Below are 18,555 nucleotides of genomic sequence, written 5' to 3' on the forward strand. Positions count from 1 at the left end.
ATAAATTCATTAAGTACTGAAATTGCCACCTTTATACTTATAGAAATAAATATTTTCCAAGAATGTTTTACAAAATCATGATATAGAAACAAATGGGGGGAGGGTAAAAGAAAAGCATAAATAAATAGGGAGAATTACGCTACAATTTCATAAAGTTTGATGTAATTATACATACGCATCCTGTAATTTGAATAATTACATGTAATATCACGGATTAAATATAATTTATCCTTCTTTGTTAATAGAAAAGTGCAAAAAAGTCACTGTGAAAAAATAAAGTACAATTTACTTCCCTATACATTAAAAATGATGCAATAAATTGCACTTTATTTTTTCTCAAGAGCTTTTTTGCACTTTTTCATTAACACAGAGAGGTAAATCGTATTTTACCCCTAATATCCAACAAATAAATCTATCTATTAGTTAGGATTTATCGAATTTATTGATATTAACAAAAAAAAAATTGAATGCAAATTCATATTTACCATAAATTGACTTTTTATTCAATTATAGCAGGTCAATCAAATTTCTTTTTTTTTTTGTGACTAAAATACCATATAAGAATGAAGATATAAACGTATTGGGGTGTGAAAATGTCTAAGGATAATACGGTATAAAAAAGATTTATTTGAATTATAATAGTTCAATAATAAATCAATTATGATAAATATATATTTTCATTCAATATTTTTACTAATATTAACAAATGTAATAAATTTTAATCAATAAAATAATATATTTATTATAAAAATATTAAATATAATTTTTCAAACTATCGTAAAAATATATAACAGAAAATATTGGGAGGGCAGTGTAATTCTAAAAGGAAAAAAAAAAAAAAAGCAAGAGAAGTATTCACTACTGTCCCTTCAATTCATTAACCTTTTCCCCAAGAGAACTCCCCAAAAGAATACAAACGAAAAGCTTACACATGCATACACACACGCACACCTGACACAACATATATCCAGATCCATTACGCATACACAGTGAGTTGATCAGGGGAGCTAATTATGGATGAGAATCTGATAACGAGGTTGGAATCCGCGGTGACGCGGTTGGAGGCGATGTCCGCCGGGGGTTTCCGCCAGGTAGGTGTGGCGGATGCCGCTGGAGATGCCTCTACGATGGATCCGTCGATCGTGGCGTTTGGTGATCTCATTTCGCAGTGCGTCAATAGAGTTGTGAGCGCTGCAGAAAAGATTGGTGGACACGTTTTGGATATTTCCAAGATAATTGAGAAAGCGTTTCGGGTCCAGAAGGAGCTTCTTGTTAAGATCAAACATACTCAGGTTAACTGCTTCTTTTATATATATATATATATATACACACACACCATTGAGTTTATCTGTTACCGAGTAATGCATAAAACACCTATGGAATCCAAACTTTTATTACTGACATTTCGGATTCATTATTTTGTTAGGAATTTGAGTTATTGCTATTAGGGGAGAAGTATGTGTAATGTGATCGATGCCTGCGGCATCAATGCTTCACATTATGAGATTGATAGACTTTGAATAGTTAACTTTAGGTGACTATTGGATGAAATCGTTAATAGCTCATTCTTATGAGTTAGGCTATGTGAGTATGCCGTTTCTTTTCGATGATGCATGTTTTAGCATGAAAGAACGTGAAGCCGGGAGATCACCATGAAGCTTCTTCTATAATAGGATATGTCGATTTTTCATCTTCTGAATTAAGAGTTCTAATCCTTCCTTTGCAGAAAATATCTGGTTATGGAAGGGGTAGAATATGTGGCTTCTTATGTGTGATTTGTATAGTATCCTGATCATGCTGCGAAACTGGTTCTTAAAAGAACATGTTATATTTGATCCTCTGACATCTAAATGGTATAATTTCTAACAGGTGAATAGGAATTTACTCCCCTGTCATATTGCAAATACGCAAATTACCCTTATAAAAAAAGATAGTAATATACCACTGTACTTTTTAAAATATATCTACTGAGCCATGTTGCCACTAGATAGGAAATTCTACAAGGCAGCAGCTTAATGCTATTGCTCTGCATGCGAAATGATCTAATGTCTGCTGATACTGAATTAGCTTCTGCCAACTGTACAGAAACCTGACATGGCAGGTTTGGTTGAATTCCTTAAGCCATTGAATGAGGTGACTGCAGAAGCTTCTGCATTGACGGAGGGAAAGCGATCTGATTTTTTCCACCACCTGAAGACAGGTGCCGATAGTCTTTCAGCTCTGGCATGGATTGCATATACTGGAAAAAATTGTGGTAGGATAAACTTAGATACATTTGTGCCATTGAGTGTTCAATTAGCTCCTTGTCTTCTCTTTCTTGTTTGATGTTAATCTATTCGTCATTTAGGTATGAGCATGCCTACTGCGCATGTTGAAGAAAGTTGGCACACGGCCGAGTTTTACAGTAACAAGGTAACATTCTGACTCTTCACCTCTCTAACATCAAATCACTCTCCTTTTCAACCAGTAAAAGAAATGAAAATAGAAGGCAACAAAAGATATTGGAAGAAATGAAAGGAACTTTTTAACTATTCATTCATCTTTTTGCTAACAATTGAGGTGATGAAATGACGAGGGACTCTGTTTGATAGAAACTTCTGGGAAGAGGGAATTACTTGGTACCTATGAGTGGAGGAACTAAGTGAGAGATGAAGTTATGTAGTTTCCATTTTCTCTAGGTGTAACTGAGACATTCGGATTATTGGTAGGAATAGCCCTGGCTTGTAGGGGGTGGATAAATATTTTTAGCGTTCTTAGTCTGAAAATATTATCCTGCTATTGTTTTTACATACTATTGTTCTGTAATTTACTTTGGTGGTCCAATCATTCTCCTAAAATTTGGAGAGAGAAAATGCAAGGAAATTTAGCATGTCATCATGTGTATATATATATGGGTGTGTGTCAACGGGAAATCAAGTGTGGATGTTCTCAAATGTTTCTCATTTATTTTTCTAGATTCTTGTGGAGTTCAAAAACAAAGATGCAAATCATGTTGAGTGGGTAACGGCTTTGAAGGAGCTTTATATACCAGGCTTGAGGGATTATGTGAAGAGTCACTATCCATTGGGCCCTGTATGGAGCGCCACAGGCAAGACAATTGCACCTGCCCCAGCAAAAGCTCCTACTCCTCCATCGGCTCCACCTGCTTCACTACTCAGTTCTGAAACAGCTTCATCATCCCGTCCAAAAGAAGGGATGGCTGCTGTTTTCCAAGAAATTAATTCAGGAAAATCAGTTACTTCAGGTAATTATCTCCTCTTCTATTTTCCCCCTTTTTACGTTTATTTGATCTGATGAATTTATCGTCTCTTTAATTGCATATTCTTCAAGGTCTGAGGAAGGTCACTGCTGATATGAAGACCAAGAACCGGGCAGACAGAACTAGTGTCGTTAGTCTTTCTGAGAAAGAAAGTCATGCTAATTCACCTAGAGTCTCCAAGACAGGACCTCCAAAACTGGAGCTTGAAATGGGTCGTAAGTAAGTGACATTTATGCTTATATTAACATCCGGTATGATGCTAGGTTTATTTCCTTTCTCATAAAGTTTCCCTTGTATCAGATGGGTGGTTGAGAATCAAATTGGGCGAAATGATTTATCAATTGCTGATTGTGATGCGAAGCAGTCAATATATATATTTGGTTGCAAGAATTCTGTTCTTCAGATCCAAGGTGTGCTCAGTTACTCGAATGCTTCTTTTTGGCACTAGGCACTTATGTGTGGCACCAGCTATAAGCTGTCATTTTGATTGTGTTCTCTCACCACAAGTCTTGAAAAATCTTAAGGTGACAATAAGTATATGCAGGGAAAGTGAACAACATTACAGTGGACAAGTGCACTAAGATGGGGGTGGTATTCAAGGTTAGTTTGGAACTTCTTTTAAACGAGGAATCAGTTATCTGGATTTTTAAAAGCCATATATATGTATATACAGTAAGCTCACTTGAAATTTTCTGATATGTGGGGGCTAGGATGTTGTTGCAGCTTGTGAGATTGTCAATTGTAATTCCGTTGAGGTGCAATGCCAGGTAATGATGATATTGTTCTCTTATTTTGAAGGTCTCCTTTTTCATATTTAAGCTGGGGTTGCTCTTAAAACATTCCACAGCCATCAAGAATACGATACGGCTGAGGCGACATTGATTTTAAACATACCGCTTTTTCTTTGCAAAATCTGCCTTGTAGGGATCGGCTCCTACAATTTCAGTAGACAATACAGCAGGTTGCCAGTTGTACTTGAGCAAAGATTCTTTAGAGGCTTCGATAACAACAGCAAAGTCAAGTGAAGTCAATGTATTAGTACCTGCATCTGAATCTGATGGTGATTGGGTATGTTTCATATCTTTTATTTTGCTGCTTGTTACAAAGCAATCATATTCTAAAATATTTCTTACATCTCATTAGGAATATCAATATTTTTGCCAAAAAGAGGATATTAATGTCTTAATCTGAGTAATGTTTGACGATATGCCAATTAAACCACCTGAGTAGCCCGATAATCTTAAACCAAGCGATGTTAATGTTTACTTTATGCATGTCAAAGCATTAGATCACAGATTATACGATCAGCCCCTTGTGAAAGAAAACAAACGAGTAGGAGGGGAGGGCTATTATCTTACACCGTTATGCTAATATTTACAGGGAGAGCATTCTTTGCCACAGCAGTATGCTCACGTCTACAAGGATGGCCAATTTGTGACAACTCCAGTTTCACACTCTGGAGGCTAAATGGAGAGATCTAATAAGCATCAGATACCGTTAAGGCTATTCCCCATTATAGAACTTTTACTTTTTGGAATGGTTGAGGCTCTTTTTCTCAACTTCTTCATTGATTTATTTATTATTGAGAACATGCAAATTTTGACCTATTCCTACTAGCTTATGAACTATTTGTTATTACGAGTGAGTCTAGCCGTTCCGTTTGTTTGAGAACTGAATTTTGATGCGGTTTTGTTTCCAGTAAAATTGTCACAGATTTTGGCTGGGAAAATAGTTCACTAAATCTCAGTTTTCTTGGACGACTTTGAGCATTCTCACATGTAAAATGACATATTAATTGTCAATGAGAAATAGAGATGTTACCACTTGATATCTTATTCAGATCTACTGACGCAAGTTTCTTTCTGGTCAGATCAATCAAGAGATTTATGAGCATTTGTTTTTATTTTCAAAAGTCAATTTTCACTTTTACACTATTTTAGATTTTGGAAACGTATTTGTTTTCAGCCCAATTTCATTGAAAATGACCATTTCCAATGTATTTTGCAGCCTAATCTACTGAAATACACTTCTCAGACCACCATTTTAAACTTCATCATGGCTTAGTAAAAAGGACATGATCATATCATATTGGCTTTTTACAAAGTAAAACTAATACTATACTATATATTAATATCTACAAAATACCTATATAACAAATGGAATTCATACACGTGCTCGTTTCTCACACCTATAAATTTAACAAAAATTTAGTCACTGGATTTCAGGAGAATATGAAATTCTTACAAGATAATGCTCAAGAATGCAGATGTAAACGAACAATGGAAAATTAATCATGCTATACGGCTCTGAGTTTGAGTGAACTTAAATATTTAGGAAGGCAGATCAAAGGATGCTTATCTAAACTTATTTCAAAAATCTTATAAGTTCATAAAATTTTATAAGATATATAAAGTATAGAATCTTATTTTAAAAATGCATATTTTTTTAAGTGTTTGAAGAAAATAGTATGATGGAGTTTATTTTGGAAATGATAAATTTTTTAAAATCATAAAACTAAATTAGAAATTTCTTAATTTTTCAAAAGAGTTTATAGATTCCTAGTATATTATTTTTAAGCTTATAGATTTTTTTTAAAAAATTATAAAATATTTTGTATCATCTTATAAGCTTTTGGGTGAAAAGTATTATGAGTTATCCAGCTTGGCAATTGCGTCACCTCAAACTGCAATGTCAACATTCAATGAGGTTGTGATTGTTTGGGCACTTATCTTATCAACATTTCAGTGAGGAAAAAATGAGATTTTTATTTCAAAATGTGATAGATTGTGAGATAAAAGTGAATTGATGCATAAAAAGTGTTGATAAAAAAAGAAAAGAATGTATGATTATATTTAATTTGATATATTTTTTTATATTAAGAGTAATGAAATATACTTGAAATAGTTTTTGCTGAAATGGAATGCATTTTTCATGTAAGTTGTTTGAATAGAGAAACATAAACATCAATTCCGTTGTCGTCCAGCGGTTAGGATGTCTGGCTTTCACCCAGGAGACCCGGGTTCGATTCCCGGCAACGGAATTTTTTAATTTTTAACTATTCTGTTTTCTGTAAATAGGGATACAACGGAAGCGCATTGTCAGCTTTTTTCTTTTTGTTGAGATCATGTCATGATTAGAGCTTCATAATGTATCACTATCAGTGATTTGCATCACCAAAATTAGGGTTCAAATGAAGCTCAACGGTTAAGTCTTCTTTCTTACTTTTTGCCCAATTGATTTTGGGGAAAAAGAAGATGTCAGTTCTTGCAGAACTGAAAGAGCGGCATACGGCTGCAACTGAGACCCTCAATGGTCTCAAAGATAAACTGAAGCAGAAGCGTCTTCTTCTTCTCGACACCGATGGTTCCAACTCTTTGCTTCTTCTTCTTTTTATTTTAGTTTGACTCGTTGGTTTCTGATTGTTTAGTTGAATTTAGGTGGTTTTGATTGTGTCCTTAGATCTGTTTGTGTTTGGAGTATGTTTATGCTTGTAATGCTTTTGGCAGTTGCGGGTTACGCGCGTTCGCAGGGTAAGACTCCGGTGACTTTTGGCCCCACTGATCTCGTTTGTTGTCGGACACTGCAGGGGCACACCGGCAAGGTAACCTTTTTCCTTTTGTTTTTTTTTGGTTGATTTTCTTTTAAAATTGTCAATGCCGCAGTTTTTCTTTTTCTATGAATACGCGTATGTTTATTATTTCTGCAGGTTGTTTGTTTTCGGTTCTTGTTGAGGGCAATTGATTAATGATTCTTTTGGATATGCTCTTGCATTATTAGTATTTCCTGTGTAATGCTTTTGAGTCTATCTACTTTGTAATGATCCATTTGCATAATTCTGACTGCTTGCATCATAACCTGTTTATCCCTTGTTTGGGCTAATTGCTGATAGAACTTGAATCTGGTCATGTTCATAGCATAACCGCAACTTGTGTGCTCAAAGAGATACGTATCGGAATTCCTTCACTTTCTTAGATCAAATGAATCTTTTAGGTCTATTCACTGGACTGGACGCCTGAAAAGAATCGTATTGTGAGTGCATCCCAAGATGGCAGATTGATTGTATGGAATGCTCTCACAAGCCAAAAGACTCATGCAATCAAGCTACCTTGTGCATGGGTCATGACTTGTGCCTTCTCTCCTGGTGGGCAATCTGTTGCCTGTGGCGGCCTAGATAGTGTTTGCTCCATTTTTAACCTGAATTCTCCGAACAACAAAGATGGGAATCTGCCAGTATCAAGAATGCTCACTGGGCATAAGGGTTATGTGTCCTCATGTCAATATGTTCCCGATGAAGAGACACATTTGATTACAGCTTCAGGTGACCAGACGTGTGTTTTATGGGATATAACTACTGGGCTAAGAACGTCTGTGTTTGGAGGTGAGTTTCAATCAGGGCATACTGGTGATGTTCTAAGGTATGTTACGTATCATTTTAGTGTGTTTACAAACGTCTATCTTAAGATGATCTCTGCAGCTTTCTTAGCTTCCATGTTTGTATTGGGTTTCAGTGTTTCCATCAATGGATCAAACTCCAGAATGTTTGTGTCTAGCTCTTGCGATACAACTGTGCGTCTGTGGGATACTCGTGTTGCCAGTCGAGCTGTTCGAACTTTTCATGGTCATGAAGGAGATGTTAATACTGTGAGGTTCTTTCCAGATGGGAATAGATTTGGAACAGGTTCTGATGATGGAACTTGTAGACTATTTGACATTCGGACCGGGCATCAGCTACAAGAATACAGTCGACCTTATGGTGAAAATGGGGTTCCTCATGTTACCTCAATTGCATTTTCAATCTCTGGTCGACTCCTCTTTGCTGGGTACACCAATGGTGATTGCTATGTATGGGACACTCTATTGGCAAAGGTATATGGTATTCTTTCCTGAGTGCTGCTTCAAATTGTATCGTCCCTCCACTGTGATGAATGTGTTCATGTATGATGCCTGGCTTACGTTTCAACGCAAATTCCTCGTCAACAGGTGGTCTTGAACTTGGGATCTCTTCAAAATTCTCATGATGGTCGGATCAGCTGTTTGGGACTGTCCGGTGATGGAAGCGCCTTGTGTACAGGTAGTTGGGACACAAGCCTCAAGGTTAGTTGCGATTTATGATAACCTTTTACGGTGAAGGTGAAAAATCGGATCTTTAGACTTATCAAGAATTTCACCACCTGACAGATTTGGGCTTTTGGAGGGCATAGAACAACAGTGACATGAGTTGTGGAGACTGCGATTGTTCAATTCCGATTTCTCTGGCGAATGGGCTTTTCCATGATCTCTTTTTCAAGAGTAGTCTAGTGTCCCAGTTGTGGATACGTAGTACTCTAATAACTGTATATATATTTTTTGTTGTTGAAATCTCTGTCGTAGTTAAAAGACAGCTTCCTTAGCTGAATTATATTTATGAAAGATTTTGACTCAATTCCGCTAAAAACTACTTTCTAACCTTTTCCTTTTTCACATGATGATGATGATGATTGTCGACATTAAACCAAAACAAATCCTTCAAATATGTTCCTTGGATACAGAATTACTTGGAAAAAGAAATCTGAAAACTTCCGCAACACTTAACCACAGCAATCATTTGCCCAGACAGAGACTCTAATATAAAGCGCCAACCTTACTATTTAACATAAAAACCAATACCTTTCTCTCTTAAAGAAAAATATACCTATTTCTCCCTTTTTGGTAATTAGACCAATAGGACATTAATAGGGAGAGCATATTCAAGTGACGTATACGCGATGTATAAACCCGTCAGCAGATTCCCCATATTACCAATTGAGGAAACCAAGAGGAATATGCTCTTAATTTATAATTTTCCCGTACGTCCAGATTAAAATAAGGTCACCAGATGTAATTCATTATTCAAGGGAAATTAATCAAAAAAATATATGAATATCCCCAGCCAGCCAAATTCACTGGCCAGGCCAACGGAAAGCCAAAGCCATCCAAGATCTATCGTCCACCGTACAGCTCTCAACTCAATTACGCAACAAAATCATAGTGCATTGTAACTTGTAAGACCGAATTAATCTATCAAAAAGGCAGTTCCCTCGCCAAGAAATACAAAAATGGGGGATAAGAAGACTACCCACTAGCAACTATTTCATGAATCGCTTCACTAACACTCTCATCCTCGGATCTCACAGCTAACTTCATTGCCACCTCTTTTGTCCCATCAATCCCGAATGACAAACGGACCAGCACCTTTACGTTGCCTATGTAGACACCAGATAACAAACATGTATGTGACCTTGAGTTGCTGGGGACCACCTCCGTACCCTGGAAAACAAAAGGGAATTTAAGCAATTCTACTCTTCAGCTATCGTTCAAAAGCCCACAAAAAAAACAAGAAGACAATCATAGTAACACAACTGAGTTACAACAAGAATAGCATTATAAATTAATCATTACAAAGTGAACCCTGGGCGAGAAGTCAGATGCACTGTTCAAGTCTTTCAGTAAAACATGTTAATGGATATGAATCTTTAACAGCTAAAGCTGTAACCTCCATTTATTCAAGAAATTAGTAGTTTAGAAATTGTTCACAGTTATGACTATAATCCCCGGTTTCAACAACAAAGGAGAGTGTAATTATGTAGTAGAAAGTACTAGGCAGTAAACCACCGACCTCACAAGGGTGCATGCCGAGAAGAATGATGACTGCATTCACTGCTTCTGCAAGGCTTTCTCTAGGCCCGAGACCATATTCGTCTACACGCTCAGAAGCAGGGTCCATGTTTTCCCAGGCATTCTTAAAGTTAGAGACCCCAAGTTTAAGAATATAATCTGCAGCAACAACTTCAAAATCCTCGAGCTGGTATTCATCTTCCACACCATCGTCTTCAGCCTCACCAGTAGAGGGATCAACCTAATCAAACCGGGTATGAACAATCAAGGAACAAAAGACTACTATCATATGGAAACAAGGCCAGCAACATATTCTGTAACTCAGCCACACATGCAAAATAATCAGATAAATTATAGTAACACAAGAATATATCTCCTGTCATCATCTAAGTCATCTGTGACTATTTCTTATTTCTCCAAAACTATCTTTGCGAGGTCCAAGGAATGGAGCATTCTGCAAATTGCACATCATTAACAAAACAAAAATGTCCTAATGCTAATGCAAGCAGAAGCAGCTAAATGCATTTCAAATATCATACAATGGGTTGACGCTTACACATTGTTCTCCTGATGCTGTGCCAAATTTTTTAAGGTACATGGTGATGCATGTTGATTCATCTAAGAGTAAGATGAATTAAAATTGGTTCCCTCGATAGAACCAAATTAGGGGACATATACCTCTTTAACTGTAAATCTCAACACGTTTGAGAATTTCCCAACTGCAGGGACGCCTTCAGGTTTCTCAAATGCCACAAATGTTTGGGCCGGTGTATCATATGGAAGAGATTTTAAAGGTTTGGTTCCTACTTCAGCAAACTCCTCAGCTTCAGAAGCATCAACTATAACGGTGACCTAGGCACAGGAAGATAACAACTAAATAGAAAGATCCTCGAACTAAGGTAAAAAAAATGAAACAAAGTACTAAAAGATATGGTTGTTACATTTTCAAGGCACTGTTCTGGTATTGTATTCGTGCAATTGTACTGAAACACCACATGGCGGTCAAATATGTGCTTGACAACATTTACTGCATACTCCGTTTCTGCTTCTGTAAGCTCCACCGGTGCTGATGACTGATCATGAGCAATGAAAATTCACTGAGTCCTTCAGTTATCATTAATAGAAGAATGGACCATGCAGGAATTGACAGTTTGAAAATACGTCCATAAACCTTGAAAAGCTTTCCAAAACTTGCAAATTCAGGTATAGAGGAGAGAAGCCTCTCATAAGCATCAGGTGCAGAAGTGGGGGCAGCAGGTTGAGCACTCAAACCAGTAGGCTTTTTGCTTGGAGCTTTCTTCTCAGCAAAAGACTGAGATTTAACCTCTTTGGGTACGGAATATAAATCAAAAGGCTCTTCTGCGGGATCCCGTAACTGTTCCAAATGTACCAAAAAGAAATCATGGGTAAAGCCATCTGATAATATATGGTTAATTACAATTGCCTCCCGCCACTAAATTTACAATATTTACATAAAACGCCTTTCAAATATATACCTTAAACCTACCTCTTCTATTTTTTTGAAAAAGTACAGGGGTGTAATTGTTTTTATCTAATCCTAAAAGGGAGGTACTGTAAGGTTCTGATTATATAACGATGTAATCATTGTTATTACTATCCGTCTACTTGTTCTATGTTAAATTCCAGTTTCAAAAATATGTTCATTCATATAATATTTACAATTGATTAAAAATTTGAAATCAACAAAAAAGATAACATTATATTGGTCCAGAGTAAATAAGGTTTCCATACATTATTTTGTGAAATTATTACGAATTAACATAGAAGCTATATTACAAGATTTAGTCACAATAAAAGCACAAGATAGATTAATTTTAACATATTATAACTCTAATCCTGATATAACTTCATTTTATTATGGTGATGTAAGTAGATGAATACGTTGTTATTTTCCACATAAGATTATGGCTATATGAAGAGATGAAAAATAGAACAACATAAGAATATATTTGCCACCCGACTAGTGCAATTACAAAAAAACTACAAATTTTAATTCATAACCAAAAAGCCCTTCAAGCTTGAGAAATTACTAAGGATAAATTGGAAAAGTCGATTAGTGTTTCTGATGACATCATCATTTTCCAACCAAAACTCTACTAGAAGGGGGTCCCATGTAAGATGCTCTAAATTGGAGTGATTGTAATTTTAAACGGGGAAGGGTATAATTTGTAATTAAACACTCCCAAGGTTAGTCTTCGTAATTAACCATAAAATACAAAGACAAATATAATCCAAACCTCAGAAAAGCATTGAAGTAGTACGAGAACTTACATAGTTTTTCAAACTAGTCTCAAGATTTGTCAGTGGTATATCAAGCGACCCAAACAAAAATTCCTTCACAGCTTTGTCAGTTTCAGTGACTGAACCATCTCCAAGAGTGTTCAAATACAGTGTAGCCCTATCCCGAACCTAAAAATAGGATCACATGCTTGTACATAAGTTTCATGAAGCAAAATGATATCATCATAAAAAGCATTATTTGCAAGAAGCCCCAAAGATGTCAAACTGTCTAGAAGAGTATGATTATTAGGCCTGCCTTCCAACTACATGTCTCATTATTCCGTAGCTGATTGAAAAGTAACATGTGCTTACAATCTCCACAAAGTCGAACAAGGCAGTGATTCCAGCCTCAACGCAATTAAAATCATCAGACAGAAAAAGAATTTCCAACTTTACATTGAGAAATACAAGAACAATGGAAATGACAGCAGAGTCAAACTGAACTGAATAGGAATAGTGGAACAAGTTTTGGAGGAACATATCCCATCATGTGGACAGCAGCAACTCACATATACCATCTAATTGATGGAGAATGAAACAAAAAAACTATCATAAAACTTGGATACTGCTTTTTTCATTAAATTTACAACCAGTGGACAATCTTAAATCTCATTCAATCTATGAAGGCTACAGTTCTACATTTTATAAGTTGCGGAATACTGAGAAGACATATTGAAATAAGTTTACTACAAGAAGCACTACAGCTAGTCACAAACTTCATTGGGGCATAAAACTGACCTCATCATCATTGTCGAAAAGGCAACGTCTCAGCAAAACAAATATGCGAGGCTGCGGAAAAGATGGCAAATGATTTCTTCTAGCCAATAACTTAATATTCTTAAACTATAAAGTCAATAAAGACAGCTGAGTCTTACTTTCAGTGGATCAACCAGAGCACCGAATTTTGCTAGAGTGCTGACAGCGCTGGCACGGACAGTAGCATTCTCAAGTATCACTCGGTTGTAGATATACCGGATATATTTACTGGGATCTGAGGTCTTAGGACCCTCATTTCCAAGAAAGTGAAGTATCTAAAAGAAACAAAATTATTGAATAACGCTCCAACTAGCAAGCACCAAAGACGATTAGCCTAGAAGAAAAGGAATGGTTGAAATAAGGTAAAGGTTAACCTGGGTGGAAAGATACGTGAATTCGCAATCCTCAATGAATTCACATAGGTGCAGCAGTCCACTTTCTTTGGCATCGGGGATATCTCTAATTAAGATCACAATTGAATCGACAATTGCCTTTTTGTACTCGAATCCACCCTCTTCTCTCAAGATATTGCTTAAGAAATTCATCCTACCAGAAACGCAGAAGATTAGGCCATTCCAAATATTTAAAAACTAAAAACAAAACAAAGGAAACATCAGTGTCAGAATAATGAAACATAAAAGTCATCAATGTTTTGTTCACATGGAAACTCTACAATCACTCACAGAGATCTGTACTTCAGTGGAAACTTCAGACACAACGATCTTATAGCTTCCACCACAACAATCTTGAACTCATCAGCAATATCAGACATGAAGTTTGTGATCTGTTTCATCAATCGATCAACACTAGATTCATTTCCTGTTTTCAGCAGTGTGGTAATGGCAAGAGTTGCTATACTTCTATTCTGGTCGGAGATCAGGCTTTCCATGTCTATGTTACAATTTGTCACGGCCATGGGATGTGTCATAGCCACCTGCATGCATTTTAAGTTTGAAACAAATGAAAAGTAAGTGAACCTGTATGGTGAAGAAGACTTGCAGCAAGAAACCTAAACAACAGGACTATGCAAGTGAAAACTTGAAACTTTCTTCACTTAAGTGATCAAACATTAACCTTTATATCACTGTAGAGACAACAAGTACTTCTGTTATACTCATAGTAGGATCTAAGAGCAGATTTTTTCTCGAGCATGTAACATTATTGATGCATATTTTCATGATAAAAATTCTAATTTATTGTGAGTCAACATGAATGCTGAAACAAACTTAGAAAGGCCAAAGTTAGCAAAGGATAAATGCTTACATCAGACAGCATGAGGAGTAATATCCGGATCAAATAACCAAAGTAGCTACTATGCTGGCTTTATTCATGTCCATGCTACATCATAATACATGAAATATTTCCTTCCTAGAGTCCTCTTAAGAACAACCTCCAGAATGAAGACATAACACTAAATGAGGGGGGAAAAAAAGCATGCCATTGTACAGTAACAAAAAATCAATCATCCATTGAGAAGATAACACATAATCTGCATAGGAACACCAACCTTATTCAAAGTACGGACAGCAGCAAACCTCAGGACAGGCTTAGAAGAACTTAAGAAAAGCTGTAAAACAGTGATGGCAGGAGTCAACTCCCGGGCAGTCACATTGCTTAGTTCTGTGATTGCCTTAGCTGCTTCGTAGATAACCATTTCTGCTTTGTGACGGAGACAACCCTCAAGATAGTCATAAAATGGGCGATCTCCAGTTTGGGGATTAACACCTGACTCCCTAATAACCTATTAGCTCAATAAGGAAAAAAAGAATGTACTATTAGCATGTGAAAGAAATCAAAAGTGAGGGTCACTTTACAACTCCGTCACATTTGTACAAAAACACACCTGACTGGTGTAGCGAATCAGAAGGCATTGAGCCAAAGGAGAACGAATACTACCCTTAGTCAAGCTGGTAACCAACTTGTTAACAGCTAACCGATCATTTTGTCGTATCTGCAAATTCAGACGCATAACATGTCATCCAATCAAAACAAGGGCACGGCCTTCTCCACATGAATGCTACATAATAATGCCAAATATGAACCAATTTATATTTTAATGAGCTACATTACACATTGTTCACATTAAAAAATTGACAAATAAACAGAAAAGAAATGTCCTAAAAATTTATTTCAAGGAAATTATTGCAAATAAACAATTTGCAGATGTTGGCATTCTCCTATAAGGGCTTTGTTGGGGAATAGAAATAGCACGCATACTTGGGGAAACAAAAAGAATTCATACAATTATTTTGAAATTCTCATAATGGCTGCAGCTCTCAAATAATAACACCAAGAAGTAATTCCTCAAATTTTTTTAGAATTCGAAACCGGACTCAGGGTAAGGAATCATATTCCAGCTTTTGTTCAAAACAAAACAAACAACACCATAAGCAAAAGGATAGAACCTAAGTGGGGACTGGAGGATAATTTGTAACAGTGAAACAACTCTCCTATCACATACTATTAAACACCAAACTTGTCACCTGGTGGAGCAGCGCAAGGGCATGGAACTGTACAAGTGCAGCCCGAGATTGAACAGCTTCTTGTACTTCATTACTCCATCTTTTGACTATCTCCGGGTTCGTCTGTAAAATAATCATGTGTGTGAACTCTGAAAGAACTAAAAATACATAGAGTTGTACAACTCCCGAAAATCTAATAGTACCTGTAAAAGATGAATACCGCTCACGAGGGCAGCACTTGCAACCACTGGACTTTTGTCTACAATAGCTTGCTTTAGGTATCTCTCAATTTGTGTCAAAAGTGTTCCATCAGTAATTCGACAGAGCACACGGATAGCATTTGCTCGATACATATCAGTGCGGCTATTCATGTCCTTCATTAAGGAGCTTGTGACAATGATAACCTTTAATGCCAAGAAAATAAAAGAGAGGTAACAAAGAAGTGTCAGAAAAGCACCTAATAACAAAAGAAAGGAAACATATGGCGGTTACCTCATCTGCAGAGGGAGAAAGCTCCTTTATCATTAGATAAACCATCCTTCTCAAACCAATGTCTTTAGACTGAAACAGCTTGGTGACAGCAAAAAATACTTCTGTAGCTTCAACCTAGAAATTAGATTGAAAGGAGTTGAGAAATATCTTAAATAAAATAACTATGTCACGTTAAACAGATGGAGAAGGAAAACCAACAAGGATAGTCGCTTTGCCATACAACATCAATTATGGGAATTCAGAAACAATGGAAGTATCATCTGCCCATAAACAAATAGGCTGACTAGGAAATTGTCAGAAAAAGAATAATCATGTGAACATAGATAAAGGTTGTTCAAATAGTGGTCTTTTTTCCGTTTTGAGTTCCTAAGTTCAGCTACTTGAGAGCAAATCGATGTTCATAAGGCAGGGACAGGGTCTTCTATCAGGACTCGCAGACAACTTCCAATGCCTTCCAGGCAGAATGAAAAAGCTATGGAAGGCCTGGAAGGCCCGGACTATCTACATTGTTCAATGACTATCACTATAAAGAAGTAGTTGACAAAGTTTCCAAATAAGCTTTCTTTTGTTTCAAGTTTGACTTCCCAAAACTTGACCATATTTAGTCAATTACATTGCAGGGATAAAATGCAATAAGAAAATAACTGGAAAGCCAAATAGAGTTCACCTATTTAAAAGAAGAATGCCTGTGTAATAAAACAACTACTAACAAAGATAAAACCTCCTGGTACTGTTATCTGAATGCTACAAACCATTGGTGTCTGCTAAAAAACCTGGAAGTAAACTAAACAGCTTAGAGTTCAAGGCAATGGGTTGCATCATGAAGCTTCGTCAGTATAATCATGTTAAATGGGTACTGTTTTGAATATGCCTATAAGACTTAGCAAGTCATCTGCACATGTGATGTTGTCTGCACATGTGCATCTAAGCTAAACAAGTTATCTTCACATCAACCTGCTGCCATGGGTGATACCACATTGTTCTAAAATTGCATTACATTCCAGTTGGTCTTTGTATATGTCTGGAAACTCCGGAAGTGTGTCAATCTATGCATGGACAAGACCTGTGTGTGGGCATGACATATGTATCTGCATCTTTATATCTATCTATCTATCTATCTATATATATATACATACGGAGAGAGGGAGAGAGAGAGAGATGACTGCAATAGCTTCATAATTTGACCTTTGTGAGTGTTTCACCCTGATTCAGAAGATATAGAAGCTTTGTGATGACCTGCCAAAGAGGAATAAAACCTGCATATTATATCTTGATAGCAAACAGAAAAGAGCATAAATAAAAGTGACCAAATGCAATTTACATAATAACAAGTGCAAGTACCTGCGAGCATCTCCTGGTATCCAACTGAGGGTCATTAAAAACCCTAGCTTCTTGCAATACTGCACCCTTCTCAATCCCCAAAAATGGAGAGTAATCCACTGCAAGTTTGACAAGTTCGACATCAAAATATCAATAACAATACACCTGATAATAGATTGTATCTATCATTTAAATAACTATAACAAAGTAAATGTCACGCAGATCTAAACCTATCAGAATGATCCAGCATAATTGAAGTCCAATCAATCAATCGTATATATGCCACAACTTTATTCCAATCTCACAATCATATTCTATCAAAAAACAACGAGCTCCCTATGATGCACTCCGTTAAAAGTGGCAAAATCAACCAAATCAAATACAGCAGTAGAAAGAACCCAAATAAGAATCACATCCCATTCTCCAATTGATCAACATATCATGCTCTCCACTATGCTAATTCATTGTCCATCATTAATCTCTGATTCTGATATACAAAAAACTGCAGATCTAAATCATAATTAAATTTGGTAAAACTATACAGAAAATCAGAACTGGAATGATTAATTCACACAATTAAATGATTTACATGCAAAATCTGATATGTTCGCCACACTAAACAGTGGCAAAAACCACATAATTCCAGCCATGAGGAAGCCTAACTAAGAATCACACAACGGTGATGGAACAACTGTATCAGATTCCCCACCATTCTAATTCATCAAACACCATTCCTTCCCCTAATTCCGAATTCAAACACAACCGCAGATCTGAAGCTGAACTTAAATTACGAAAGAAACGAAACGTAGACAGGAACTATGATCAAATCAATCGGACGATTCGACACGAAAATTCCAAAAAAAATAGGAAATTGAAGTACGAATGAATGGAATTCCAGAAATGCACCTTCGTCATCACGATCATCGTCTTTCTTCACAAGCGGCTGCGCCATTGTGCAGAGATCTGTTACGTTTCCACTAAAAACACACTGATAAAATTAATTGTTGCGTCTATCTAAATATAAGTGTAGACGAGGAGAATTAGCAGATCTCCGAAAACAGTATTGTTCTATGTACTTATATATTTACGCGCAGGAACGAGTAGAGTGGGAGTGCGGATCTCTCTCCTTCCCTTCTCCCCAGACACACTACGCACAACTGAACTTTCTTATTGGGTTAATAACTATCGGGCGACTAAACGGTCAAGTGGGGCGGACCGGAGGAGTATATAAGGTAATTGAACCGGAAATCACCTCATATTTCTTTTTTTTTTTTTTGGATTAAATATAATTACTACCCGTATCAATTACCCATTAAAGTATTAAAACTTTTA

The 18,555-nt window shown here is 36.5% G+C and overlaps 3 protein-coding genes and 1 non-coding gene across 4 annotated transcripts; 3 read left to right on the plus strand and 1 right to left on the minus strand.

The window, feature by feature from the left end:
* Window positions 1-887: 887 nt before the first annotated feature.
* On the plus strand, window positions 888-5,098 carry LOC105172883 (cyclase-associated protein 1). The gene is made up of 10 exons (XM_011094482.3): window positions 888-1,292; window positions 2,086-2,254; window positions 2,348-2,412; window positions 2,956-3,244; window positions 3,331-3,478; window positions 3,560-3,669; window positions 3,804-3,859; window positions 3,970-4,026; window positions 4,184-4,327; window positions 4,640-5,098. Exons 1-10 carry the CDS (start codon window positions 1,014-1,016, stop codon window positions 4,724-4,726), a joined length of 1,404 nt encoding a protein of 467 aa, XP_011092784.2. The 5' UTR covers window positions 888-1,013; the 3' UTR covers window positions 4,727-5,098.
* Window positions 5,099-6,227: 1,129 nt separating this feature from the next.
* Window positions 6,228-6,299, plus strand: TRNAE-UUC (transfer RNA glutamic acid (anticodon UUC)). The gene has a single exon. It is a non-coding gene; the product is annotated as a tRNA-Glu (tRNA).
* A 52-nt stretch (window positions 6,300-6,351) lies between these two features.
* Window positions 6,352-8,693, plus strand: LOC105172882 (guanine nucleotide-binding protein subunit beta). Its single transcript, XM_011094481.3, has 6 exons — window positions 6,352-6,622; window positions 6,766-6,860; window positions 7,250-7,674; window positions 7,768-8,125; window positions 8,240-8,353; window positions 8,438-8,693. Exons 1-6 carry the CDS (start codon window positions 6,514-6,516, stop codon window positions 8,474-8,476), a joined length of 1,140 nt encoding a protein of 379 aa, XP_011092783.1. The 5' UTR covers window positions 6,352-6,513; the 3' UTR covers window positions 8,477-8,693.
* Window positions 8,694-9,137: 444 nt separating this feature from the next.
* Window positions 9,138-18,402, minus strand: LOC105172881 (coatomer subunit gamma-2). The gene is made up of 18 exons (XM_011094480.3): window positions 18,130-18,402; window positions 17,245-17,342; window positions 17,089-17,139; window positions 15,904-16,017; window positions 15,615-15,815; window positions 15,433-15,534; window positions 14,793-14,900; window positions 14,457-14,690; window positions 13,633-13,883; window positions 13,324-13,495; window positions 13,069-13,224; window positions 12,932-12,982; window positions 12,185-12,322; window positions 11,064-11,267; window positions 10,834-10,965; window positions 10,571-10,744; window positions 9,894-10,133; window positions 9,138-9,544 (listed from the first exon to the last, which is right to left on the minus strand). Exons 1-18 carry the CDS (start codon window positions 18,173-18,175, stop codon window positions 9,350-9,352), a joined length of 2,667 nt encoding a protein of 888 aa, XP_011092782.1. The 5' UTR covers window positions 18,176-18,402; the 3' UTR covers window positions 9,138-9,349.
* Window positions 18,403-18,555: the final 153 nt, after the last annotated feature.

The sequence above is a fragment of the Sesamum indicum genome, linkage group LG10 (genome assembly GCF_026168435.1).
Source record: "Sesamum indicum cultivar Baizhima isolate 11 linkage group LG10, ASM2616843v1, whole genome shotgun sequence".
NCBI classification, from domain to species: Eukaryota; Viridiplantae; Streptophyta; class Magnoliopsida; order Lamiales; family Pedaliaceae; genus Sesamum; species Sesamum indicum.

Bases quoted from the DNA above. Each gene is read 5' to 3' on its own strand.
- LOC105172883 (XM_011094482.3), top strand. From the start codon at position 1,014: ATGGATGAGAATCTGATAACGAGGTTGGAATCCGCGGTGACGCGGTTG. The intron at 1,293-2,085 runs GTTAACTGCTTC...CCAACTGTACAG, and splicing joins TTAAGATCAAACATACTCAG to AAACCTGACATGGCAGGTTT. The intron at 3,479-3,559 runs GTAAGTGACATT...CCCTTGTATCAG, and splicing joins GAGCTTGAAATGGGTCGTAA to ATGGGTGGTTGAGAATCAAA.
- LOC105172882 (XM_011094481.3), top strand. From the start codon at position 6,514: ATGTCAGTTCTTGCAGAACTGAAAGAGCGGCATACGGCTGCAACTGAG. The intron at 6,861-7,249 runs GTAACCTTTTTC...TGAATCTTTTAG, and splicing joins TGCAGGGGCACACCGGCAAG to GTCTATTCACTGGACTGGAC. The intron at 7,675-7,767 runs GTATGTTACGTA...ATTGGGTTTCAG, and splicing joins CATACTGGTGATGTTCTAAG to TGTTTCCATCAATGGATCAA.
- LOC105172881 (XM_011094480.3), bottom strand. From the start codon at position 18,175: ATGGCGCAGCCGCTTGTGAAGAAAGACGATGATCGTGATGACGAAG. The intron at 16,018-17,088 runs GTCAAATTATGA...TCTAATTTCTAG, and splicing joins AGGGTGAAACACTCACAAAG to GTTGAAGCTACAGAAGTATT. The intron at 11,268-12,184 runs GTAAGTTCTCGT...CATTTGGAACAG, and splicing joins AGACTAGTTTGAAAAACTAT to TTACGGGATCCCGCAGAAGA.